Raw genomic sequence first — 27,544 nt, 5'->3', positions numbered from 1 at the left:
AGAGCACCAGTGAAGGGGAAGCCCTGGGTCCTGCTAAGACTGAACCCCCAGTGAACTAGATTGTTGGGGGGAGGGCGGCAATGGGGGGAGGATGGGGAGGGGAACACCCATAAAGAAGGGGAGGTGGGAGGGGGATGTTTGCCCCGAAACCGGGAAAGGGAATAACACTCGAAATGTATATAAGAAATACTCAAGTTAATAAAAGAAGAAGAAGAAGAAGAAGAAGAAGAAGAAGAAGAAGAAGAAGAAGAAGAAGAAGAAGAAGAAGAAGAAGAAGAAGAAGAAGAAGAAGAAGAAGAAGAAGAAGAAGAAGGGGGAGCATCTGCATTTTGGTCTCCTTCTTCTTGAGCTTCCTGTGGTCTGTAGAGTGCATCTTGAGTAATTAGAGCTTTTTGGCTAATATCCACTTATCAATGAGTGCATACCAAGTGTGTTTTTCTGTGACTGAGTAACCTCTCTCAGGATGATATTTTCTAGTTCATTCCATTTGCCTATGAATTTCATGAAGTCATTGTTTTTGATAGCTGAATAGTACTCCGTTGTGTAGATGTACCACATTTTTTGAATCCATTCCTCTGTTGAAGGGCATCTGAGTTCTTTCCAGCTTCTGGCTATTATAAATGAGGCTGCTATGAACATAGTGGAGTATGTGTCTTTGTTGGATGTTGGAGCCTCTTTTGGGTATATGCCCAGGAGAGGTATAGCTGGGTCCTCAGGTAGTGTAATGTCCAATATAATGACTGATTTCCAGAGTGGTTGTACCAGTTTGCAATCCCACCAACAATGGAGGAGTGTTCTTCTTTCTCCACATCCTCACCAGCATCTGCTGTCACCTGAGTTTTTATCTTATCCGTTCTGACTTGTGTGAGGTGGAATCTCAGGGTTGTTTTGATTTGCATTTCCCTGATGACTAAGGATGTTGAACATTTCTTTAGGTGCTTTTTTGTCATTCAATAATCCTCAGCTGAGAATGTATTTTTTTAATAGGGTGATTTGGCTTTCTGGAGTCTAGCTTCTTGAGTTCTTTGTATGTTTTGGATATTAGCCCTCTATCAGATGTAGGATTGGTAAAGATCTTTTCTCAATCTGTTGGTTGCCGTTTTGTCCTAATGACAGTGTCTTTTGATTTACAAAAGCTTTGCAGTTTTATGAGGTCCCATTTGTTGATTCTTGATCTTAGAGCATAAGCCATTGGTGTCTTGTTCAGGAAATTTTGCCCAGTGCCCATGTGTTCGAGACTCTTCCCCACTTTTTCTTCTATTAGTTTGAGTGTATCTGGTTTGATGTGGAGGTCCTTGATCCACTTGGACTTAAGCTTTGTACATGGTGATGAGAATGGATCGATTTGCATTCTTATATATGCTAACCTCCAGCTGAACCAACATCATTTGTTGAAAAAGCTATCTTTCTTCCATTGGATGGTTTTAGCTCCTTTGTCAAAGATCAAGTGACCATAGATGTGTGGGTTCATTTCTGGGTCTTCAATTCTGTTCCACTGATCTACCTGCCTGTCTCTGTGCCAATACTATACAGTTTTTTTTTTATCACTATTGCTTTGTAATACTGCTTGAGTTCAGGGATAGTGATTCCCCCAGAAGTTCACTTATTGTTGAGGATAGATTTCCCTATCCTGGTTTTTTGTTTTTGTTTTTGTTATTCCAAATGAATTTACAAATTGCTCTTTCTATCTCTATAAAGAATTGAGTAGGAATTTTGATGGAGATTGCATTGAATATGTAGATTGTTTTTGGCAAAATGGCCATCTTTACTATATTAACACTGCCAATCCACGAGTGTGGAAAATCTTCCCATCTTCTGAGATCTTCCTAATTTCTTTCTTCAGAGATTTGAAGTTCTTGTCATACAAATCTTTCACTTGCTTGGTTAAAGTCACACCAAGATATTTTATGTTATTTGGGACTATTGTGAAGGGTGTCATTTCCTTAATTTCTTTCTCAGCTGTTTATCATTTGAGTAAAGGAAGGCTACTGATTTGTTTGAGTTAATTTTATACCCAGCCACTTTATTGAAGGTGTTTATCAGGTTAAGTAGTTCTCTGGTGGAACTTTTAGGGTTGCTTAAGTACACTATCGCATCATCTGCAAATAGTGATATTTTGATTTCTTCCCTTCCAATTTGTATCCCTTTGACCTCCTTTTGCTGTCTGATTGCTCTGGCTAGGACTTCGAGTACTATATTGAATAAGTAGGGAGAGAGTGGGCAGCCTTGTCTAGTCCCTGATTTTAGTGGGATTGTTTCAAGTTTCTCTCCATTTAGTTTGATGTTGGCTACTGGTTTGCTGTATATTGCTTTTACTATGTTTAGATATGGGCCTTGAATTCCTGATCTTTCCAGGACTTTTATCATGAAGGGGTGTTGAATTTTGTCAAATGTTTTCTCAGCATCTAATGAAATGATCATGTGGTTCTTATCTTTGAGTTTGTTTATATAGTAAATTACATTGATGAATTTTCATATATTAAACCATCCCTGCATCCCTGGGATGAAGCCTACTTGATCATGATGGATGATCATTTTGATGTGTTCTTGGATTCAGTTTGCAAGGATTTTATTGAGTATTTTTGCGTCGATATTCATAAGGGAAATTGGTCTGAAGTTCTCTTTCTTTGTTGGGTCTTTGTGTGATTTTGGTATCAGAGTAATTGTGGCTTCATGGAAGGAATTTGGTATTGCTCCATCTGTTTCAATTTTGTGGAATACTTTGGACAGTATTGGTATGAGGTCTTCTATGAAGGTCTGATAGAATTCTGCACTGAACCTATCTGAACCTGGGCTATTTGGTTGGGAGACTTTTAATAACTGCTTCTATTTCTTTAGGAGTTATGGGGTTGTTTAGATGATTTATTTGTTCTTAATTTAACTTTGGTACCTGGTATCTGTCTAGAAAATTGTCCATTTCCTCCAGGTTTTCCAGTTTTGTTGAATATAGGCTTTTGTAGTAGGATCTGACGATTTTTTTTTTTACTTTCTTCAGAGTCTGTTGTTATGTCTCCCTTTTGCTTTCTGATTTTCTTAATTTGGATACACTCTTTGTGACCTCTGGTTAGTCTGGCTAAGGGTTTATCTATCTTGCTGATTTTCTCAAAGAACCAGCTCCTGCTTTTGTTGATTCTTTGTATAGTCCTTTCCGTTTCTACTTGGTTGATTTCAGCTCTGAGTTTGATTATTTCCTGCCTTCTACTCCTCTTGGGTTTATTTATTTCTTTTTGTTCTAGAGCTTTAAGGTGTGCTGCCAACCTGCTGACATATTCTCTCTCCTGTTTCTTTCTGCAGGCACTCAGAGCTATGAGTTTTCCTCTTAGTACTGCTTTCATTGTGTCCCATAAGTTTGGGAATGTTGTATCTTCATTTTCATTAAATTCAAAGAGTCTTTAATTTCTTTCTTTGTTACTTCCTTGACCAAGTTGTCATTGAGTAGAGCATTGTTCAACTTCCATGTTGGGCTTTCTGTCATTATTGTTATTGAAGACCAATCTTAGTGCGTGGTGATCTGATAGGATGCATGGGATTATTTCTATCTTCCTGTATCTGTTGAGACCTGTTTTGTGACCGATTATATGGTCAATTTTGGAGAAGGTTCCATGAGGTGCTGAGAAGAAGGTTTATCCTTTTTAAGTTGGAATGTTCTGTAAATACCTGTTAAATCCAATTGGTTCATAATTTCTCTACGTCTCTGTTTAATTTCTGTTTCCATGATCTGTCCAGTTATGAGAGTGGGGTGTTGAAATCTCCTACTATTATCGTGTGAGGTGCAATGTGTGCTTTGAGCTTTAGTAAGGTTTCTTTTATGAATGTAGGTGCCCTTGCATTTGGAGCATAGATATTTAGGATTGAGAGTTCATCTTGGTGGATTTTTCCTTTGATGAATATGAAGTATCCTTCCTTATCTTTTTTAATGACTCTTGTTTGAAAGTCAATTATTTTTGATATTAGAATGGCAACTCTAGCTTGTTTCTTTGGGCCATTTGCTTGGAAAATTGTTTACCAGCCATTTACTCTGAGGTAGTGTCTGTCTTTGTCTCTGAGGTGGGTTTCTTGCATGCAGCAAAATGCAGGATGTCTTTTTATTGGGGAATTGAGTCGGTTGATATTGAGAGATATTAAGGAATAGTGATTGTCGCTTCCTGTTATTTTTGTTGTTAGAGGTGAATTATGTTTGTTTGTCTCTCTTTTAGTTTCATTGCAAGGAAATTATATTCTTGCTTTCTATATGGTGTAGTTTCTCTCCTTGTGTTGGAGTTTTCCATCTATTATCCTTTGTAGGGCTGGATTTGTAGAAAAATATTGCGTAAATTTGGTTTTGTCATGGAATATCTTGGTTTCTCCATGTTAATTGAAAGTTTTTCTGGATACAGTAACTTGGATTGGCATTTGTGTTCTCTTAGGGTCTGTATGACATATGTCCAGGATTTTCTGGTTTTCATAGTCTCTGGTAAGAAGTCTGGTGTAATTCTGCCTTTATATGTCACTTGACCTTTTTCCCTTACTGCTTTTAATATTCTTTCTTTGTTTTGTGCATTTGGTGTTTTGACTATTATGTGACAGGAGGAATTTCTCTTCTGGTCCAATCTATTTGGAGTTCTGTAGGCTTCTTGTATGTTTATGGGCATCTCTTTCTTTAGGTTAGGGAAATTTTCCTCTCTAATTTTGTTGAATATATTTACTGGCCCTTTAAGTTGTGAATCTTCCCTTTTTTCTATACCTATTTTCCTTAGGTTTGATCTTCTCATTGTGTCCTGGATTTCCTGTATGTTTTGGGCTAGAAGGTTTTTGCATTTTACACTACCTTTGACTGTTGTGTCAATGTTTTCTATGGTACCTTCTGCACCTGAGATTCTCTCTTCTATCTCTTCTATTCTGTTGGTGATGCTTATGTCTACAGCTCCTTGTCTCTTCCTTTGGTTTTCTATACCCAGGGTTGTCTCCCTTTGTGCTTTCTTTATTGTTTCTATTTCCATTTTCAATTCCTCCACTTGTTTGGTTGTGTTTTCCTGTAATTCTTTCAGTGATTTTTGTGTTTCCTCTCTAAGGGCTTGTTTACTTGTGCTTTCCTGCATTTGTCTAAGGGAGTTCTTTATGTCTTTCTTAAAGTCCTCCATCATTATCAAAAAATGTGATTTCAAATCTAAATCTTGCTTTTCTGGTGTGTTTGGATATCCATTATTTTCTTTGGTGGGAGTACTGGGCTCTGATGATGCCAAGTAGTCTTGGTTTCTGTTGCTTAGGTTTCTGCACTTGCCTCTAGCCATTGGATTGTCCCTGGTGTTTGCTTGTCTTGCTGTTTCTGGGCATGACTTGGCCCTGCTGTAGGCCTCTATGTCTGCACCCTTGTAGATATGTTTTCCTGTTTTCTTTCAGCCTTTCCTGAGAACAGGTGCTCTGCTCTCAGGAGTGTCGGCGCTCCTGGAGACTGTCTCCCAGCTCTAGGAGCAGGCAGGATTCAAAGGGCCCTGCCCCGATTGCTCATGTAGGTCCTTGCACCCCTCAGGAACAGTTGTCACTATGCAATTCCCTCTTGGGTCTGGACTATGGGCAGAGGGTATTCTCCTCTGACTTCTCAGAAGTGTCTGCACTTCTGAAGTTCCAGCTCTCTCCCCCACAGGATTTGGGTGCAGGGAGCTTTTTGGCTGGATCAGTTCGGTCCTGGGCAAAGACCAGAACCACAGGTACTGGTGGCTGTCTGTTCCTATATCCCTCTGTCCAGAGGCACTGTGCAGTTTCCCTTTGGACCAGGGATGTGGGCTGAGGTGTGCAGAGGTGGCAGTCTGTCCTGCAGCCTCGGGATGTCTGCACTCCTGGGTGGTCTGCTCTTGGATATTCTTTTTTCAAGATGCCAACAAAAAATTCATTGTGGTTGCTTCTGCTGGGATATCCTGCTCTTGAAGAGGATTTTCTGATCGTCGTCTTCTTTCTTCTTTCTTTCTTTCTTTCTTTCTTTCTTTCTTTCTTCCTTTCTTCCTTTCTTCCTTTCTTCCTTTCTTCCTTTCTTTCCTCCTCCTCCTCCTCCTCCTCCTCCTCCTCCTCCTCCTCCTCCTCCTCCTCCTCCCTCTCCTCTTCTTTTTCTTCTTCTTGGGAGAATGGCTGTGCAGTTGGAAAAATTGTAAATGGAAATGGAGGAATCTGGAAAACATCAAATGACTGGAATGGGAAAACAAAAAGGGTCACTCTCCCTCTAATTTCTGAAAGAGTTGCAGAGTTGGATGTGCAACTGGAAAAAATGCAGGTAGAAATGGAAGCACTGGGGAGGTAAGGAGCACTGGAAAGGGAAGAAATAAGAGGCTCAAACCTGATGACTGAGCAAAAGAATGGGAATATCCCCCAGTAAGACAGAGAGAAGAAACTGTGCTAGAAGGCAGATCATGGCTCTGTACTTTTAGGGTTCTGATGCCTAAAACCCTTGGGTAGGACAAGGAACCCAGTGAGTAGCCAGAAAGTGGAGGAGATCAAGCAGGGTGACAGGTTCAGAGAAAAGATAAAACAGCCTGTTTTGAAAGAAAGGTTTAATCTCAAGACAACTGTGCCACCACAGATAGAGAAGGGGCGACCTGGGGTTACAAAATCACCATCAGTTTCACCAGTAATTGTATAGCACATGCTGGCTAGTGGAGTGTAACAAGATTATGACAAGATAGGATGATACCCTATAAAAATGATGGCTCTAAAGCATTTTAAAGAGGCCCTGATTTCATATAGGATGCACTCTCCTTATGTGAAACAACTTCTAAATAACTGGGTGACTCAAAATAGAATTATTCCCACAGTTACAATGGTTAACATGGTGGAGGGGAGAAGTCACCAATACTGAACAGTGAAAAAGAGCAAGGGAAATGAATGTTGTCAAAGACCAGTTGCTGGGTGAAGGACTGTTCTCTGATATATAAGAACAAAATTCTATTCCATGACACAGCTATAGAACAATGTTGTTTAGGAGCTTTAAGACCTTGAGACAAAGTTAAGGAAATGGTCCACCTCATTTACAAAGATTATACGAGGCTCTGGAGAAGTCTTCACTGATTTTTTGTGAAAATTAGTCTCAGCTGTGAACAAAGTCGTATCAGACCCTGATGCAAGACAGGTGTTGATAGAAACCTTGGTGTAAGAAAATAAAAATATTGAATGCAAAACATTATTAGACTAAAGGTGCAGGCAGTACCCGTGAATGAGTAGATAAGAGATACGACTGACATTGGTTCTAAAGTGTATCATGGTAATATCAAGCTACAGCTAGATGTCTCTGCTATCAAAATGCCAAAGTGCTTCAATTGTGGGAAATTCAGTCATTTGCAAAGAAACTGTGACCAAGCCACTAAAAGTCTCAGATACCAAAATGCCTGGTGGGTTAACTTCAAGAAATACAGTATTTTGAGCCAGAAAAGTGAACAAACCATTTCTAGCTATAATAGTTTTTCAAAATATACACTGGAAAGAAGGCCTAGGGTTATGTAGGTGATGTGACAAGGGCTGCTATTGGACCAATGAGTGTAGGTCCAAGAGAGATATCCAGGGCAGTTTCTTACCATCAGTAAATGGCTTTGTGGTCTGGGCTGAGACTCCACAGCAAAAATTATGAACCATTTCAGACAATAGCAGCTGAAAGTCACCAGGTTATAGAAAAAACTGCCATTAAATCACCCTTTATACTATAAAGATGCATTAGCATCAGAATAGAAGCCTGAAAAGCTTTGTTTGGGGGACATAGGTTTGTTTATATTTCTATAGGAAACGAAAAGCTATAGACACCATCAAAATTTACAAAGATTAGAATTGAGCAAGAGAGGAGTCCTGAAAACTTTGGCCACGGAGCCAAAAAGCACTTATCTCATTGAAAATGTCTCTGCTTATAGTTTCTCAGTAAACACAACACAATCAATGGCTTCAGACAGGAGGAAAATTTAGTGGGAATTTTGGTTTCCTTGAAAACACAGAAATATTATAAGACTAGATATTCATTTCAATCCCAAGTGTGGTACATGGAGCTATTGTCCCCAGCAGCTGACTACAATTTGCACCATACAGGTCTTGCCACCTGCAGATAGTTTCTGCAACTGTGTGACATTTGGAGCACTGGAGACTTCAGCAGGTTTATAAATGATAGAGTCCCCATAGATGGGTTGCTGTCGGCTGTGGTGAGTTGTTGGTTGTGGTATGTTAAGAAACTACACGCAAAGAAGAAATAGCAAAAAGAAAAAATTAGATGTCCTGAAGGTGAAGATCAAACTTACCCCCAAGGAACTCAACACCCCTGATCAGCAGGAAGTCGTCTAACGATGATGTCACTCCTTTCCCTTCTATCCTTTTTTTTATCTTCTGTGTGGTGTTATGGGGTTTGAAAATGTCAGACAGAGGTAAAAGAAAGAACCCACAAAGTAGCTGAAGACCAGCTACGTGGGTCACTGAAACAAATTGGAAAGTTAAAATTATCTAATAAGTGGAATTGGAAGCACAGCTTATGGCATACAGCCAAGAAGCAAAAGACCTAGTAAGAAGAAACTTTAAAGGAATGTGCACCAACACCAAAATCAAAGAGTAATATTTCAAATGAACAGGCCAGATCCAGCCTATGCTCTCAGAAAGGAAAGAACAAACAAATTCCAAAAGTGCAAGAGGAATATCAAACCCAAAGATCAGTGAAGAAATAAATAAAACAGACTAAAACATATTATAAAACGTGAGTGAAATCAACAATAGCTTTTCTACAGATGATATCAAAATCGGCAATCCCTTACACATAGACTAGTCAACTAAAAATGATTCAGATAAATTTATAAACTAAAAAAGAGATATTAAAAGTGATATCACAATTACAAAGGGTTACTAGAGACATGCCAATTAATTGGAAAACTTAAATGGAAAATTTTCTGAACACATATAACCTGCCACACTGAGTTAAGAAGACACAGAAACACAGACAGACCAAAGATGAGTTAATGAAATTGAGTCAGTAATGAAAAGTCTCTCAACAAAGCAAAATCCAGAACTTCAATGTTGAATTCTACAAACCCTTAAGGGAAGAACTAATGACCATTTTCCCCCAAATCATCCCAAGAAAATCCAAGGAAAAAAAAACTCTTCTAAACTCATTCTATATTACTGACATAAACCCAGACATAACAGCAAAAAGGTCATAACAGCAAAAACAGAGAGCTAAAGGCCAACATTTCTATGACTATGATTATAAAATCTTCAAAAATTAACTAGCAAATATACTCCAACAGCATGTCAAAAAGATTATTCACCAACAGAATAAAGAACAAAAATCAAGTCAAATCTTTTTTAAATTCACTTTAATTCTTTAAAATTAATAATATTCCTTTCTTTTTATCACCCCACCCCACCCCATCCCATTCCATCCCATGCTATCCTGTCCCATTCCATTTTTATCTATTTTTAAGAGTCTAACTATTTTCACTAAACTAATCTCTTTATCCACCGTTTTTAGACACAACTCAGCTGAGTTGTGGTATTTATTTTTCTTTATACTCAGGTTTATATTTTCTAAAGTCTGAGTAACAGTTGTCTATACTCTGTGGCCCAGACTCAGTCATTTTAACATCAGAGAACATACTCCAGGCAATTCGCCCTTGATCCTAAGATCACTCAACACCCTCACTGGGAGAATTCTGTGATAGAAAACTGGGAGGCCAGTTAATGGCTCTTGTCTTCAACATCCAATGCTCAAGGTGTGGGCTAATTTCTGACAGTATGCCTGTGAGCATGATAAGAGAAGTTGCCTTCAAAGCATAGTTATATTCAATGAATTCTGTAAATGACCAGGATTCCTGGAAGGGAGCCCCAGGGAGTGTGTGTTAGTTTCTTCTGAAGATCATTGCGGATATCGTCATACTGGAAGAGATGTTCGGAAAACTATTACTTGTCTGTCACGGGTTATGGATTGTTGATATTAACTTACAAGAGGAAAATTAGGTTTTGAAGTAAGTCTTTCTCCAAAGCAACCATATATTCTCTGTATCATGTTTTGTGTGGGAGAAGGCAGTGATCTACTGGGAAAGAATACAGAACTAAGGATCAGAGTCATGGGATTCATGCTACAGCTGTGACCATGGTCAAGTCATTTCTTACAAATGAAGCAGCTGGGGAAATATCTCCCTTGATGTTACAGAGATATATTAGGGACATTAAAAACTAAAGTAGTCAAAATTAATGTTATGGTTCTCTGTAACATCCATAAACTGCCCAAGTTTGTATTTAACATGAATAATGATAGACTTCCAGATAATAAGAAAGTTGACATTTTATAGACAGGAAAACAGACTTTAGAAAAAAAAGCATTTAATGAAATTCAGCATTCCATCATGTAAACCAGATATAAATTGCACATAGAAGGATCCCACTTCAAACAAAGGTTTATTTATGGCAAGCCAATGGCTAGCTCATACTGACTAAAAAACCCTGGAAAGATCATGTAAGGGGTTGGGGATTTAGCTCGGTGGTAGAGCGCTTGCCTAGGAAGCGCAAGGCCCTGGGTTCGGTCCCCAGCTCCGAAAAAAGAAAAAAAAAGAACCAAAAAAAAAATGATCATGTAAGGCCGGGAATAAGACCATGTCCATGCTAGAAGTATTGAAATCAAATCATCCATGTTTGCAGGTGATAAAATTCTATGTGCAGAAAAGTCTAAGACAATGCTAAGAATTACTAAAAACAATAAGTGAATTGTTTTTAATTATGCCAAATTAGGAGATACAAAACCAACATGCAAAAAGTCAATAGCATTTTTATATCAGTATCAGTCTTTCTGAAAAATCAATTATGGAAGCAGTTCCACTCATAGTGATAGAGTCCGTGTGGGAATCAGTTTAACCAAGGAAATGAAAGAAAGGCCTCTCTCTACAGTGAAAATCATCGCACATTGATGAAAGGAACTGAAAAAGTCAAAAAAGAAAAAAGAAAAAAAAGAAAAGAAAAAGAGAAAAGGAAAAAAAGACCTTTTCTGTGCATACATTAAAAGACACACACACACAAAAACTGTAAAATGTTCATATCACTTAAAGAGATCTATAGATTCAGGACAATTTCCATCAAAATATCAATGGCATCAGTCACAGAATTAAAATAAAAACTAAAATGTACTGGAAGCAAAATAGAGGACAAATAGCCCAGCAATTTTAAACATAAAAAAAGAGGTCTGATGCATCACACCTACTTTAAGACATGCTACAGAGCTACGGCAACCAAGGTAGCAGAGTACTGGCATACAAATCCAGGTGCCTATTGGAGGAGATGAGATCCTTGTTTCAAGAAGGTACCCATGTTTCTTCTGTTTGCAGTACTATTCACAACAGCCAAGGGATGAAAACAAACCAGGAGAATGGATGAAGAAATGGGACATGTATACAGAACAGAACATTACTGGGCATGAAGATTGAAATACTGTCACTTTGTAGCAAGCTGCATGGAACTGGAGGACACTATGTTAAATGAAATAAGAAAAATCAAACACTGCATGCCATTTTATAAGTGGAAGGTTTTAAAATGTTCAGTTGAGGGTAAATGGTGATTATTAGTCACAAATCACGGCAGGAGAAGGATGATAGGAGGTTTAATAATAGTATCAAGACAGAAATATAATGAATAAATTCCAGTGTTCCACACTGGGGTGACTATAGTTTGCAATAGCCTATTACATATTTTATGAAGAAATAGAAGAATCAGAAAGTTCCAAATAAAAAGAAATAATAAAGAAATTGGAATGTTAATTACCTTGATTTGATCAGTACATTTTGTATGCATGTATCAACTTATCATGATTAAGCACAATTATTAGTCAAACTAAATGACTTTTTAAAATATTATAAAAATCTGGACCTTTAAGCCTTTATGTAAAATGACACAGAATTTACATATAACCAAGTTTTCAAACAACTCTACATGATTGGTAATGCCTAGTAAAATGTAAAGAGAATATTAGTATGTAAAGGAATAATATTGAGGCACTAAAAAGTCTGTACTTTCAACACAGATGAATTTGTTTTCCAAAATCCTATGATCATAATGATTGAATCAGTGTGTAAAAATTACGGGTATAAGGGTCAACTGTAATTACCTCCAAATAGCCAAGGGGAATGTCTATGAACTGAGACCAGAATCTTCTAGGTTATTGATTAATATATCATAAGTGAAGGTTAACCAGGAATATGGATAAGTGCATCTTAAGCTGGTTACATATGCATATTAATAACTTTATGTCATATCTCAATAAAATATTTATAATACAAACTATAACTTAGTATAAAGAATTACTCTAAACTTTACTTCTCACTGACCTGTAGTAGCTTGTAGCACATTCACCAGTGAGTCCAGATCAATCTCCCCCTTAGCTGTAAGATAACATTCAAGCAAATGGATTTTAAGTAATGACAGGAACTAGCTAAAGTTTGATATCACACATCATTATTTAGGTTAACTTTAATCACATGATCCTTCAATCTCAAGGATTGATTCTATGTTAGTAAACTGGCCCTTGACCAATGAACCATTCTCTCTCAATCAGGGGAATTTATGTTCTTTCTGGGTTATGATACTTCCTTGCAAGCATGATATAAAACACCATCTATGCAGGTTAATTGGGTGAAGACTCTCAATTCTGGTAATGTCATCAGTGTTTGCCTAGAAAGTTAAACACAATTTGTTCCCTCTCATACACAACGACAATCCTAACAGCTGTCAAACATGAACTTCAAGGTGAGTGTAAATGGGGGGCAAAGGTCAGGAGACTAAAAAGGAGCTCATGAAATCATGGATTTATCTGTCTGCCTGCCTGCCTCTGTGAGTGTGTACTTGCATGCGTGTGTGTGTGTGTGTGTGTGTGTGTGTGTGTGTGTGGTATAAGTGTAGGCTGTGCTGTGTGTAGTATGCGTGTGTGTTGTGCTGTGTGTATGCATGTGTGTTGTGCTCTGGTGTGTGTGTGTGTGTGTGTGTGTGTGTGGTATAAGTGTAGGCTGTGCTGTGTGTAGTATGCGTGTGTGTTGTGCTGTATGTATGCATGTGTGTTGTGCTCTGGTGTGTTGTGCTCTGGTGTGTGTGTGTGTGTGTGTGTGTGTGTGTGTGTGTGTGTGTGCGTGCGCGCTGTGTGTACAGAGGTCAGAAGACAGCTTTCAGGAATTAATTTTCTCCCCCTGCCTTCTGGAAATCAACTCAGGTCCTCAGGCTTGACAGCAAGCACTTTTTATCCACTGAGCCATCTTGGTGGCCCAGGATTATACATCTTTACACCATGAAGTTGAAAGAGTTGTATAATGAACAACTTCTGCTCACTCTCTAGATCTGACTGTTATACTTTGCTACATTTTATCACATTGGTCCATCCACCATATGTATGGCGATCTGAGGAAGAACTGGCATTTTAGTGAGTGAAGCAGATAATTCGTGATATGAAAGGTCAAGAAGAAAACACATTCCATTCATAGCTTAGGCAATCACAGGGATGAGGCTGTGATGAAGGACTAGCAGACCAGAGAGGAGAACACTGCATTTCATAGGCCCTAACAGACCTATTCTATCCAGTGGAACTGTCTTACAGTCCTTTTTGTATCTCATCCTGAAGCCCAAAGTCAGAGTCTACATAAAACCTACCTGAATGTAACTGGGAAAGAAATGACTAATAAGATTTTCAGAGATGGCATGTAAAATGAAAATTAGAGATGAATAAGACAGAATGGGAAGGAAATGAAGGAAACAAAATGTCAACCCAAAGATCATCACTATTGTCTGATAAGAGAAAGTTCCAGTAAGTAACAATGAATAAAGACTAACGAGATGGGACAATAGCAAATCACGGGTGTTCTCAGATAAACCTCGTCAATACTAGGTAGGGGACAGAATCAGCTCACAGGAACACATGGAAGTGTGGAAAGGGGATTGGCTGACTTTCTGTTCGTTTCTCTTCCCGATGCTTTATTCTGCTTTCCACATCCACTGATGTGGAAGGTGATCTTAGAGTCAGGCGAGGCAAATGCAGTACACTAGACATAAATTTAGAAAACGAAGACAGTCTTTGCTCTCATTCTATAATTGGATTTTCTAAGATTATGCATTGTTTTTTATGAGTACAAAATTAACTAGTTTTCAGAAATAATAGCATATAAACTCCAAGAACTCTTGAAATGTCATTTTTTTTCTATATCTAAACTTACTCACCATCAGCTGAGAAGTAACTTTTCAGCTCTTCAACTTCTCCTTTGGTGAGATTGATGTCCATCTTCTCGAGCATGGTGTCCAAGTCCTGAATGTCCATCGTCTTTCCTTAGTGAAAAGAAAAACACATGTAAGTTCAAACTAATGCTGAAGTGCTTCTCATTTCTGCATATGAGTTATACTTTTGTGGCAAGAAGACAATATTCAATGTGGTTAGAATTAAGCCTACTCCCAGCAATTCCTGTTGTGGAAAAATCAACATGCCACAAATTTCTGAAAGTAACAGAATTACCTTCCGGCGCATTATTTCTTTAAGAAATAGGATGTTCTGTCAAGATGAAAGAAATTATTATGGCTGGAACAAGAACACACTGGTTTGAATATTTTCCTTATTATTTATTACTGACTGGAATTTTTTTTCGGTAATCTAACTTGATTTCCAGTTTCCTACCTGCCTCACAGACCTTCTGTAAGGATAAAGTTATTCACCTGAAAAGACTTAGAACTTCACCAAGTACACATCAGGAGTGGATGCACTTTGGAAACTACTTCTGAGTCAAAATAGGGCAGATTTTCTATTATAACAGAAGTTAGCTTCATTACTACGTTAACCACAGTCTCCGATCAGTTCTCTAATCGGTGTGCCCCAGGCCAATGCTGATGTGAGACCTACCTCAAAATACAATGTGAGGAACAATACCTGAGGTTGACCTTTGGTCTCCATGCACACATGCATATACACGCACACATGGCACACACACACACACACACACACACACACAGAGAACATGTAAAGATTCGTGCGTTTGTGTGTGTGTGTGTGTGTGTGTGTGTGTGTGTGTGTGTGTGTGTTTAGATTTTAGGTCTGTCAGCAGCTCCATGACATTGTTAGATATTATTTAATTTTGACTGTAAAAACAGTGAGCGAATGGCCTGCTAGAACCAATATACTCAATATTTTTATTCCACAGACATCTCCCTGCAAAGCTCCTTTGAGGGAAAATTTGCCAACTCAACATTTCCCTTTCCTTATCTGTGATATTCACTGATATGTTCCCTAGAACACTCTGAATGTCATTGGAATTAATTTTTCTCTCATTTGAAAAGCTAGGACTAGAGCCCAGAAAGATATTTAAGAATTATTCAACAGAAGGCTACACAAGATGGCTGCAGAATAGCACTTGCCATCCATCCTCTAACGGAATCACCAGTCTGAATAGCTATTCACACATGAAACTACCTTCACAAGAGTGAAGGAAATCAAGTGAGAGGAGACAGGAAAGAGGGAGTTGATATACCACCCTTCCCCTAACTCCAAGAAACACAGCATGGAGAGAGATGCTTCCCACTTGAGAACAGATAGGAAACTAAATACAGTCTTCAGGATTGGAATATCATACTGAACAAAGCCTATGACCACTCGGCCTCGTGGTCATGGACCTAGCTTTGAATCTGTCTCAGTGAGCTGCCAAGGGAATACCCGCCCCTTCAAACCTTTGCTAGCACAGCTTAAAGAGAATCCAATTATCTTGGAATTTAGTGCCTAAGAACTGAAACCCAACATTGAACAGACCTCACTAGCCCCTGTTCCCTACCTGTGGATAAAGCCTCCAAACTGTGTGTCCGACAAAGACCAATGCTGCCGCTGGATCGGCTTGTAGTCTGCATAGCATTATCCCCAGCAGCCTATGGAAGTTTCAAGCCATTTATTTATAGCCATAGAGTGTCCAGCTCCTTCCTTCCAAACTCTGAGGCAGTACCGCACAAAAAAAAAAAAAGACTCATTCCTGCTTTAGGGGAGTGGGGGTGGGGTATGATTTGGTGATTAAAAATGGACACTCATCATGAATCCAAGCCCTGGGGAATCTTGCAGTATCTGAACACAGGTCGGTGGCTATGTTTAAGGCATCTGGGTCACCCTGACCTGGGAATGGACTGCATTTTTCTCATCCAGTCTAACCTTAACAACTACTGCAGATTTGGATCAAGCTTGTGCTTACAGCAGTCTCTAGTGTTCAAACAGCGACAATACACCAGTGTGGACTGGCAGAAATCTGGGGCACTTCAGTGCTGAGTAGGAACAGGGATCACAAGCTCATAAGACAGGCAGCCTGTTAGGATTTCTAGAAGGAGGAAAGGCAAATTATGAAGGTTGGAGTAGAAGCTTAACCCCCGATGTGAGAGGATGCTGTAATCCCCAGTTCTCCAAAACTGCAGGGAAACCATGGCCAAGTTTAATAGCTAAGACGAGGCAGCAAATGCTGAGGATAGGGTCTGGGGATGAAACTGTTTGATAAGGTGCTGGGTGTGTGGATCCCCAACATCCACACAAAAGCTGGATTTGCCCTGCCTGTTTGTAACCCAACATAGGAATATCCCTTGGGCTTCGTGGCCAGCCAACCTAACCAACTGGTGAGCTCCAGGTTCAGTAAGAGACCCAAACTCGAAGAATGAGGTAAAGAATTAGAAAAATGACTGAGAAAGACACTTGATGTCAATCTCTGACCACCCTCCCTACACACACACACAAACACACACACACACACACACACACACACACACACACACACCACAGAGGGAAGGATAAAGTGATGGATATGTACAAACTAAAATAAAGAATTTTAAGTAGATGTTTTAAGGAAATTTAAAGGACTATAAGAAAACAGAAAAGCCATTCAGAAAACATAACAGAGACTGGAATAACTTTTGACAACAAAACAGAAATCCTGGCACTGGAAAGCAAATTAAAAATAAATTGGGATGGTTCGAAGTCAGCAGTGAGAGTCAGCTCAACCAAGTCTCTCTGATATGTTATATCAACTTCACCTCAAGCTTTCACACATGCACACACACACAAGAACGTGGAGACACAGGAACACGCATGTAAATGTATACATTGTCGTCTCTGACACAGTCTTTCTGTATAGCCTAGCTAATCTCTGGACTCTTTATCTTCCAGCCTCAGCTTCCCAAGGGCTAGAATTAGAGGCATTAACAACCACGACCAGAGGAAAAATGGATTTTAAATGTATTTTTATTATTTTTAATTGTGTGTGTGTGTTTACACTGTGCATATGAGTATAAATGTCCACAAAGGCCGCAAGGCATAGGCTTCTCTAAAAATGGAGTTACAGGCGTTGTGGGTCACCTGATATGGGTGCTGGGAATCAATCCTGAGTTTTCTGTGGGAGCAGTATGAGTAGTTCTTAGCCACTGAGCCATCTTTCTAGCCCCCTACAAAATATTTTCTTTTTCTTTTTAAATATTTATTTATTATATATAAGTATGCTGTAGCTGTCTTCAGACACACCAGAAGAGGGCATCAGACCCCATTACAGATGGTTGTGAGCCACCATGTGGTTGCTGGGATTTGAACTCAGGACCTCTGGAAGAGCAGTCAGTGCTCTTAACTGCTGAGCCATCTCTCCAGCCCTACAAAATATTTTCAAAGTGTCAGTGTCCCAGCTTTATATCAACTTATTGCCTGGAACAGGTATAATTTCACTCAGTGGTTTACTAAGTTAACAATCCTGTCAACCTTAGGACAAATCACAAAGTCCTCAATAAAATTCACAAGAGAAATCCTTAACTGTGAAGCAGAACATAAGACACTGACATGATTTTCACCATGGTCATATTTCTATAATTCTTCCCCACACTACAAGCAAATGAGAAAGGACATACCATAAAATAATAGTACATATATCCTGTTTCTATTAACATACCACAATGCAAAGCTACATTATGCCATTAGATCAGTGTTATAAGAGCTTTAAAACACTCTTCTCCAAGCCCATCATGCTGATGTTTTCCCTGAGCTCTCAAATCTGGTCTTTTCTATTCATGGAAGAAATGAAGTTTTGAGAATGTCTAGCAAGCCACACATGTTTTAAATAAAAGACAACAGAAGTTATTTCTAAACAAGACATTAGTTGAGGATATAGGACATTCATGATCAAGGTGTCTGCAGACTCAGTGTCTAGTGCCAACCTTGTATTTGACAAGATTTCAGTGTGTCAAATTGCCACAAGCTAGTCTTTTGGGAAGAGGGATTCTCAGTTTTGAAAATGTCCCCCCAGAGATTGGCCTGTTAGCAAGCCTTTGAAACATTTTTCTTGATTAATGATTGATTTGGGAAGACCCAGTTCACGGTGTATGTTGCCAACCTGGGCAGGTGGTCTTGGGTTGTATAAGAAGGCAGGCTAAGCAAGCTATGGAGAGCAAGTCGGTAAGCAGCACTCCTCCACAACCTCTGCTTCAGTTCCTGCCTCCAGGCTCCTCCCCTCCTTTGATGATAGACTGTGATGTGTAAGCTGAGGTAAACTTTTTCCTCCACAGTCATGGTGTCTCATCACAGCATCCCTCTCTAAGATAGGTGTGTTCTACTCAACTGTACTATCTACAGAATACATCTGTGTAGTAGCATATTCCCTACAGCAGTACAGGAGAGAACCATCTACTGGGACGAATCCCTAACACTTTCCTGGGGAGAATCATGACTAATCCAAGACAGTGCTTCTCTTAATGGCTGTAGGAAGCTTTATTGGCATTGGCAGCATTTGTTTGAAGGTAATTCAGCTCCAGGAGCTGCACCGTGCAATGTTCTTCTACTCCAATCCCTCCTGTTGTTCCAACTCGGCCAGTGCATTCAGTTGTTGGTAGGTGTTCCCGAAGGTTGCTATGGCATCAGAGTGGCCATCCTGGCGGACCTAGAGTACATCCTGGGGCACCGGGGCAGCGATTTCTCTTGTGTGAGTTCATAGTGCCTCCCAGAGTCCCATCCTTATCTCTTTGCTTTCACATTAGGAAAGGTTCCCTTAATAACTTCCTGTGGCCGCCATATCATTTCTGTTGCCGCTATTTTCCTTCACCACAGTGCCTGCACTCCTCCTGCTGCATGAGCTCCAGCTGCTTGCATTGTGAGCCTCTTGGAGATACAGCCTTTCCATTCTTCAACGTTCTTAGAAGTTCATAGAACCTTGCCTCCAGAATGGCTTAGTGCGCATGGCGAGTTGTCTCCGGCTCTCGCTCCGGCTCTGCTCCAGTTCCCACCCCGATAATTACTAGGACTTCTTACTGTTGTGGTCCAAGTGGCCTGCTGCTCCCTCCTTTTTCCATCTCAGTGATTATCTTTCAGCCCGCAGCATCTTCAACTTAAAGACATCTTCTTTTACTTCATACCGTATAAATCTGGACAGTTGCTCAAGCTCCTTGTGAAATTGCTGGGTATTTTTAAAAAGTCTTCTCCCAAATTATCTCTTCATCATCTAACTGGTCATAAGCTGCACATTCAGAGGCTGAAGAAAAATGATAATGAAGAAGGAGCCTTCACTGAATCTGTTCAGGGCTTTCTAGGCGCATAAAGTTCAGCCTGGGCCAATGACCTGATGACCTGAGTTTGGTCTCCAGATCCCACAGTAGAGGGACAGAACCAACTCCCAAATGCTGCCCTCTAACACTCTCTGAAACATGTGCCCATACACATCCACACACATAAACACACATGTGCATACACATACAAACAACAAATACAATTTTTATTTGAAAGCTAGGCTTCAGGTAACCTAAAACTTTCAAGCTCCTAGCCTCAGCCCTGAGTCCTGAGAGTATAGGCACATACCAGCATTCTTGGCAAGAATATCTATTTAAAGCATTAGTACCTCCCCCATCCTGTATCTTCTTACCTGAAATATGTGGAACTTCCATCAGTGGTGTGCTAAGTTGAACTGTAAGGTGAAGCACAAACCAGGGATCACAGAGGGTTCACAAACTATGCAAAATTCTTCTTATTATTATTTTTTAGTACAGAATAGAGTTTATTCAGGGCATGGGGATGGGAGTTAAGAGGGTATTAGGGGCAGAGAGAGAGAGAGAGAGAGAGAGAGAGAGAGAAATAGAAGAGTAGAGGTCAGCCATGAGCATGTGGAGAGAAGGGAGGAAGGGAATAGGGAGAGAGGGGACCAAGGGGAAGAAGGTAAGAGGAAGAGAGCAAGAGAGGAGCAAGAGAGCAAGAGAGTGAATGCACAATTCTTAATTGTAAAACACAACATGGGGAACTAACATGATTCTTGTTATAGTCACATTTTTCATTTCCTTCCCATAGCATAAGAACATGAGAAAGGAGCTCTTCTGAAGTAGCTCCCACACTCTTTGGTGTTAAGAGTTGCAATGTTAAACTGCATTAGGGCATTAGAACAATGCGTCAAAAATTTAAAAGCAGGCATAAAGGAATGGTTAGAAGAGCTTGCTGCTCATGCAGAGACCGGAGTTCAGTTTCCAGCATCCACATCAGGCATTCACTGTCACCTGTAACTCCAGCTCCAAGAGATCCGATGTTCTTCTCTGGCCTCTGCAGATACCTGCACACACATGCACACACCCCACACAGACATACATGTAATTAAAAATAACCAAAAAACTTAAGTAAAAAAAAACAATCTTCTCCAAATCCATCATTTTGACTGTTTTTTTCGTGATCTCTCTAATATGATTTTTCCACTCAAAAAAAAGAGAGAATTAAATGTATTGAATATCTAAAAATTTGTTTTTTAAAAAAAAGTCATAAAAAAGTGAAAACTTATTTTGGAAGAAAAAAGTCAGCTGTGAGAGGTCCAAGATGAAGGTTCCAGAAGGCTCAGTGTCTAGTGCCAAGCCTTCTGCTTGACAGGTGTGTTCAGTGCTACAACTCAATAACTTACCAAACCCAACCTTCCCATCAACTGTAGGACAAGGAACACATCACAAAGGCCACAATGAGCTTCGCAGACTGTAAAATTATTATTTTTTTCATATCTGAGGGTAGAATTCATGGTCTTAAGCTTGCTAGGTAAGTGTTCTACCATTGAGATAAACCCTCAAGCCTGTGAAATTCTTAATTGTGAACAGAATATGGGAAACTTTCAGATTTCCAAATCAGCCCTTGTTCCATTCCACCAAACCAATCTGAATCAGGATTTAAAGGCATCACAACCCTGCCTCCCCCAGTATTGTGTGGTCATGCTTGTTCATCCATATCTCTATCTCTCTCTCTCTCTCTCTCTCTCTCTCTCTCTCTCTGTGTGTGTGTGTGTGTGTGTGTGTGTGTGTGTGTGTGTGTGTGTGTGTGTACATATTATGTGCACATTGATGTAGAGTATCTTCAACTCCTCCTCCTTAATTATTGAGACTTAATCGCTCACTGAACCTAGAGCTAACCAACTGGCTATCCGGCTGGCCGGTGAGCTGCATGACTTCACCTGTCTCTAAGTCCCCAGCACTGAGATTACAGATGCACACTTCATAGGCTCCTACTTGAGTAGGATGGCACTTCACCAGCAGAGCCACTTCCTCAGCACCATACCAGTGTTGTTTAAACTGACTGTAACTATATTCAGTCTTCGGTGATGACTTTTGTTAATCTTGTGTTTCTAATTCCCAAAATATCTTTGTTTGTACTTTTACCTGTCTCTTTTTTCCCCTTTGCTCGAATTCAGCACTAAGGAAAGACACCCCCGGTTCCATGTTGTAACTTTCTTTTCCAGGATGCAGAATAGGGTACAGTTTTGTGTTGTTGGCTTTAGATTAAGAAACACAAGCTACCCCAGAATACCATAAAAGTGAGGCTTATTTCAGCTACAGAGAATTTGTCCTTTTCAAGAGTTTCTTAAGGTATGTCCAATTGTCTTTGGGGAGCTCACATTCCAGGATTGTGCATCCTAAACACCCTATCTCAAGTCCTGAGGAGTTGCAGACGTTCACGGTTGCCTTCCAAGTGCTGTTCCAATTCTTCAGATGTTTTGTCAGAGACATCATTCCCATTTTCTCTAAAATGGTGTCATGGCTACTGACATAGACTATCCCTTCTTAGGAAAGGGAACAAACTTTGAAAATTCCATGGTACAGGAACAACGCCCATGTACTATTATTACTATGTTAAAAATCACCCATGGCTCCAGCCGCATATGTAGCCTTATCTGGCTTGAATGGGAGGGGAGGCCCTTGGTCCTGTAAAAGCTCAATGCCCCAGTGTAGGGGAATGTTGGGGTCTTGAGGAGGGAGTGGGTGGGGGAGCACCCTCATAGAAGTAGGAGGAGGGGAAATGGGATAGGGGATTTGTGGAGGGGACCCCTGGAAAGGGGATAACATTTGAAATGTAAATGATAAAATATCCAATAAAAAACAAAACCAAAACAAAATAAAATGAGATTTGATACCAGAATTGGAAGCAAACTTTATTCCACTCAACTTATGTTGATGAAATGTCTCCCTGGCCAAGGTTTTAAAAGGAAGCTGGCTGCAGATTTCAACTCAGGCAACACTCTGTCAGGCTGGCATTCTGTAACTGCCAACCCTGAGGTAAATCAGCCCTCTGTTGCTGCTGGCCATACCACTTTTTTTTAAAATAGTATATTCGTTTTCATTTTTTTGCTGTTATTTCCTGCCCCGGTTGTCAAGAGAATGTGAGTTCCATGAATACAAGGTCGTTGTCTGACTCCACACTACATCTCTATACCTAGAGAGGGACCTAGAACTTAAGACTCAGTGAAGACTGCCTGAATCAATTACCAAACTGAGAGTAAACAATCCAATACTAAAACTTTAGCTAAATGAATAGGTTATTTTGTTGTCTAGGCTACCTGGACAGCGGTCAACATTGTTAACAAAGTCTTGATTCCTAGTCAAAACTGCAATAAATACTGATTTTCAGATTGCCAAGAACCAAACTACTGTATGTCACTTATATTAAAGAGCTCATTAGTACAGATTAAGATTTCTTATTGTAGTGATAATTTTGTACTTACCCTTTTTTTTAAGACGTTTGACTTCACCCAGAAGTATATTTAGAGCTACCTTCCCATCAGCTATAATAAAAAAAAATTTTAAAAACCAAATGCAAATCCACTAAAATATTTTTAATATATTAAACAAAGAATCTTAGAACCAGGACACTGCAGTACTAGAAGAAGGACCAGATCCTACCCATGATCCTTCAGTTTATCCCTATTTCTAGTCTAAGAACTCTTGGATGGAGTTACCTACTCTCTTCCTTGACTCCAGCCCTCCTTGCTGTCTTTCTTTCAGGCGTTCTCCTCCCTTCTATTTCTATTCAATGTTTGTAAATTTTCTTTATTTTTTTTTCTCCTAAACTAAGTCACTCCCAGCAGAGACATTCTGAGGTATTACTTATACTTGCCAATTCTATCAAAGAATTATAAAAAACAATTTTAATGAATTCACATTATATATTTTGATCTATTTGTTTTTACTTTTGTAAATTTTAAAACGTGATTACATTGCCCCCCACCCCTGCTTCCTTCTTCCAGCCTCTCCCAAGTCCCCGCCCTCCAACACATCCATGCCTATATTTTAAAGGCCTAAGAGCATGAAAAGGAACCTTCGAAACTTAAAGCCACATTAACTCCAGCAGGATTTCCAAAAGACCTTTCTAAGGATAGCCATGGGGAGTGGATGGCATTGAAACACGCCTTTTCTTCTACTGCTTTGAAGAGAGATCTCTGACCTCCTCTAATGGAAAGGGCAATGCATTGATAAATTCAAGTTCAAGACATGATTTTTCTGAGTGGGTCACAAAGCTCCAATACAGAGAAAGAATGTAGCTGATGCCTCCTCATACATACATCTAAGCCCTCAGATAAGACCCGCGGCAGCAGAAATGCTTACTGTCAACTGGTAGGTGTTCTTGCAGATGCTGAAATTCTTTGCTTGTGAGTTCCATTCCCATCTTCTCCAGGGCGCTGTCTAACTTCTCAACGTCGACCTTCCCACCTTAAGAAAAATGAGACAGATATATTTTCACACAATTCATAATGGTTTCACACCCACGCCCATAGGATGCTTGGGCACACACATTCTATGTCTAAGCATTTGCTTCCCAGTTTCAAAGTGCAAAGTAAGGCTGTCTGATGAAATGCTTTTCAAAGATGACACAAAATAAATATCAAAGTCAAATACCATTAATCCTCTTCAAGGTCGAAACTATACCTGATAAGACTAAAAAAAAAAGTTGTGAAATTGGTAATTGCCTACCAATAAATTACACATGAAGAAAATAATTCAATTATTTTGCTATTGGTTATTACCTAAACTAGGAATGGTATCTGTCCCCTCTAACTCAGTCCATTTTCTAGATTTCCAATTAGTTACTAAGCAACTAAAATAATTTGATTATTGAGGGCTTATGAGATTAGCATTTCATGCAGTTCCAAAAAAATGAAAGCCAGAGTAAATATATGATTTAGAAATAAATTTAAAAGATATCTTAGAAGATGTTCAATGTTACAATGGTATAGAATCTCTGCTGTGGAAAAAAGTATCAATGGATATAGATTACCCATCAATAAAATACTTATCACTTTATAACCCAAAATACTATGAACAAAAAAACCTCAATCTATAATATGAGAATAGAAGAAAACATACTGAAGGATGAATATTGTTATTTTCTTACTTGGTTTTGGTTTTCTCTTGTCCTTTTTATTTCTTCCATATAGTTTCCACGTTTGTATATTATGAATATGCATGTTTATAATCATAGATAACATTAAATTATTAAAATGATAATCACAATGACTTAAAATTGTAATATCATTCCTTTTACTTACCTTGTAGATTCTTGATCAAATCTACCAGCTGAAGCTGACTTATCTTCCCTTCAGCTGTGGGAAAAGAAACAAAGGCAGTAATGATGTTGGAATTCAAACTCAAATCACCATAACTTCTGAAAGGTAGTATTAAAAAAAGCGAATCTGCAAAATTTGATTTGCCATTACTCATCGAGCCACCTCATTGGCCCCCCTCTTAGCAACTTAGTATGTAATTCACTGTCACTCATTATAGTTGCCACGATTTATGTCAGATCTCCCAAATTAATCTTCCTTCTCAAAGATTATTTTTTAAGTTTATTGTATCAGCATATGTTGAGCATGTTGTTATCTGTCGTTTTATTGTCTCTTTCTACTTATGAGTTTGACTCTTTTTTTTTTCCGCTTAAATAAGCCCCTTTTATTGAAAGTAATTTTTATACACTATTCTGATCACGGTTTATCCTCCCTCATCTCCTCTCAGATTCTCCCTACCTCCCACCCACCCAACTTCATGACCTCGTTCTTCTCTCTTTAGAAAACAAACAAGCCAACAAACAAACAAACAAACAAACAAACCATAATAAAAACAAACCAAACAGACAAACATAGAAAAAATAAAGAAAGGAAATGCAGGAGAAACAGATGCATATGCATGCACATGCATATAGACACACACGGATTCCACATGTAAGGGAAGTCAGGTGGTTATTGTCAGGAGCCACCTGGGAGAGGCAAAAGCTAGCAGGTGTCTTTGGTGGAGACAGCCCACTATTTTTGCATGGGCTACAATGGGTAAATTCTAAACTGCAAGGCCTTCAGAAATCTCATCTCAGGATTCATTCTTATTGTTGATATGCCTTTCCTGTCCTTATTAAATTAGTCTAGTAATTCCTGGGCCATCCATCCTATTGGGCAGATTTTCTGCAGATCAATAAAGATGTACTCTCTTGTAGCAATGCCGTGTAGACAAACTGATGATTTCATAATTCCTAATAACGATTCTACAGAATCCCTAAATTTATACTAGAACCCTCTATAGAGAAGTCTGCAATTCGGGCTCTGTAAACCTTCATGTGTAAAGAGCTAATTTCACTAAGATAGAAAGAAGGCTTAAAATGGATTTATGATCAGGGAAAGCATTCCTTCTGGTCTGGCTGTGAAACCATTATCTGATAGCTAAAGGTCGTAAACTGGGAATGAATAATTTATTGTAGGTGCAGTAACAGGAGATAAAACATTGTCTGGTTTATCTATACAAAACTTCAATACTAATGAGACACAAGGCAGATGATTTGCCTCTTGACAGAACCATGCTAACTTAAGACATAAGGCAGGGCCCTGGCAGTTTATATCACTTTGCGTGCTGTCTTTCAGGCCTATCCTGTTACTGCAAATGACAGATTGTCCACCTTCTCAAAGGTTGGCTACAGCACCCTACTGTGCACACTCACCCTATCCATTTGTTCCTTAGAGATACTTAGGTGAACACAGTGTAGACAGTGTCACGGTATCTAACTCTCACAAGTATGTGAAAATGCATTTGTAATATAAAATGGCTCTTTAGTTATACTCTCTAGTCCTTGGTCCAGAAACTTTCGGAGTAGAGAGGACAAAGCATGATGTTATTTACAACCAAGAAATTCTTTGGCGCTCTTCCTACGCTTTGGCCTGTAGGATGAAGTACAGACCCTTTGAGATACAGCTTTGCCTACTTTTATAGCTTTAACTTCCTAAAATAAATTAGAAAAAAAAAAACCTTCCTCATCTGATTCAACTCCTTAGAGCTGCCTGAATGCAGTCAGGAGTTCCTTCTATTTCCCTCCTTTCCACCACACCGAAAAATATTGTGACACTTTTTTGAACTTACTATGTAATTTTCTTCATATTTCACCCTGCTTCCAAGACAATTGTACATCTTTTGCTAGAAGAAATAGATGTATTCCTTCTTTGTATTTCTTGAGCCTCATATAGCACTTAGCATGTGATATATGAGCAAATTAAAAATAAATCACAAGAATTAGACCTACTTCTTTTACACGTCTACTTTGACGTTGCTAATTCAACATGAGGGAGTAGGAATAGCTATTTATTTTTTACTCTTTAAATAACTGTTAAATCACCAAACTGCTCTACAGCATGTGCTATGAAGGTTTCCTTTACTACTGTGACTATTTAACCTGAATGTTTTAAATGACATAAATTCTACAATCCAGTGTTCTTAGTAACTTGTAAACAGAGCTTCAGTGGACCATTTCCTCTTGTTTTCCACTCACTTGCCTATCTCCATGCCCTTTCCTGTCCTTTTTTTTTCCTGCTATGTTAGGCTTCCTAATAACCTCAAAGGTGTTTCTGGGTTAGCCGGTAGTATTAGAATCCAACTACTATATGCTTAAAAAGTTCATTTATTTAAATGTCCAAATTGTAAATAAACACTTGTAAACACATTCGCTCTTTTAGCACCAGATATTACTGTAAACTTTCAAAGTCAATAAACAATAAATCAAACATACTTATTCAATATCAGGATTCCTTAAAATTAACTCTGAAAGTCATGTTTTTTTTAATTTTTTTAAAAGATTTATTCATTTATTTTATGCATGAGTACACTGTAGCTGTCTTCCGATACACCAGAAGAGGGCATCAGATCTCATTACAGATGGTTGTGAGCCACCATGTGGTTGCTGGGAATTGAACTCAGGACCTCTGGAAGAGCAGTCAGTGCTCTTAACCACTAAGCCATCTCTCCAGCCCTGAAAGTCATATTTGAAAGGCAGAAAAATAACGGAAAT

At 39.1% G+C, this 27,544-nt stretch overlaps 1 protein-coding gene across 1 annotated transcript in view; it reads right to left on the bottom strand.

Annotated features, from left to right (window-relative positions):
• Positions 1-27,544, bottom strand: part of Efcab3 (EF-hand calcium binding domain 3) — a 506,364-nt gene that overhangs the window by 304,305 nt on the left and 174,515 nt on the right. The window contains exons 41-46 of the mRNA XM_087572380.1: positions 24,774-24,827; positions 23,833-23,937; positions 22,953-23,012; positions 19,857-19,898; positions 14,176-14,280; positions 12,303-12,356 (exon numbers count right to left, since the gene is read on the bottom strand). Coding sequence (XP_087428506.1) covers positions 12,303-12,356; positions 14,176-14,280; positions 19,857-19,898; positions 22,953-23,012; positions 23,833-23,937; positions 24,774-24,827 — 420 coding nt within the window. The remainder of the gene's footprint in view (positions 1-12,302; positions 12,357-14,175; positions 14,281-19,856; positions 19,899-22,952; positions 23,013-23,832; positions 23,938-24,773; positions 24,828-27,544) is intronic.

Source organism: Rattus norvegicus, chromosome 10 (genome assembly GCF_021556685.1).
Source record: "Rattus norvegicus strain SHRSP/BbbUtx chromosome 10, alternate assembly SHRSP_T2T, whole genome shotgun sequence".
Lineage (NCBI taxonomy): Eukaryota > Metazoa > Chordata > Mammalia > Rodentia > Muridae > Rattus > Rattus norvegicus.
This window is presented reverse-complemented; position numbering and strand designations above follow the sequence as displayed.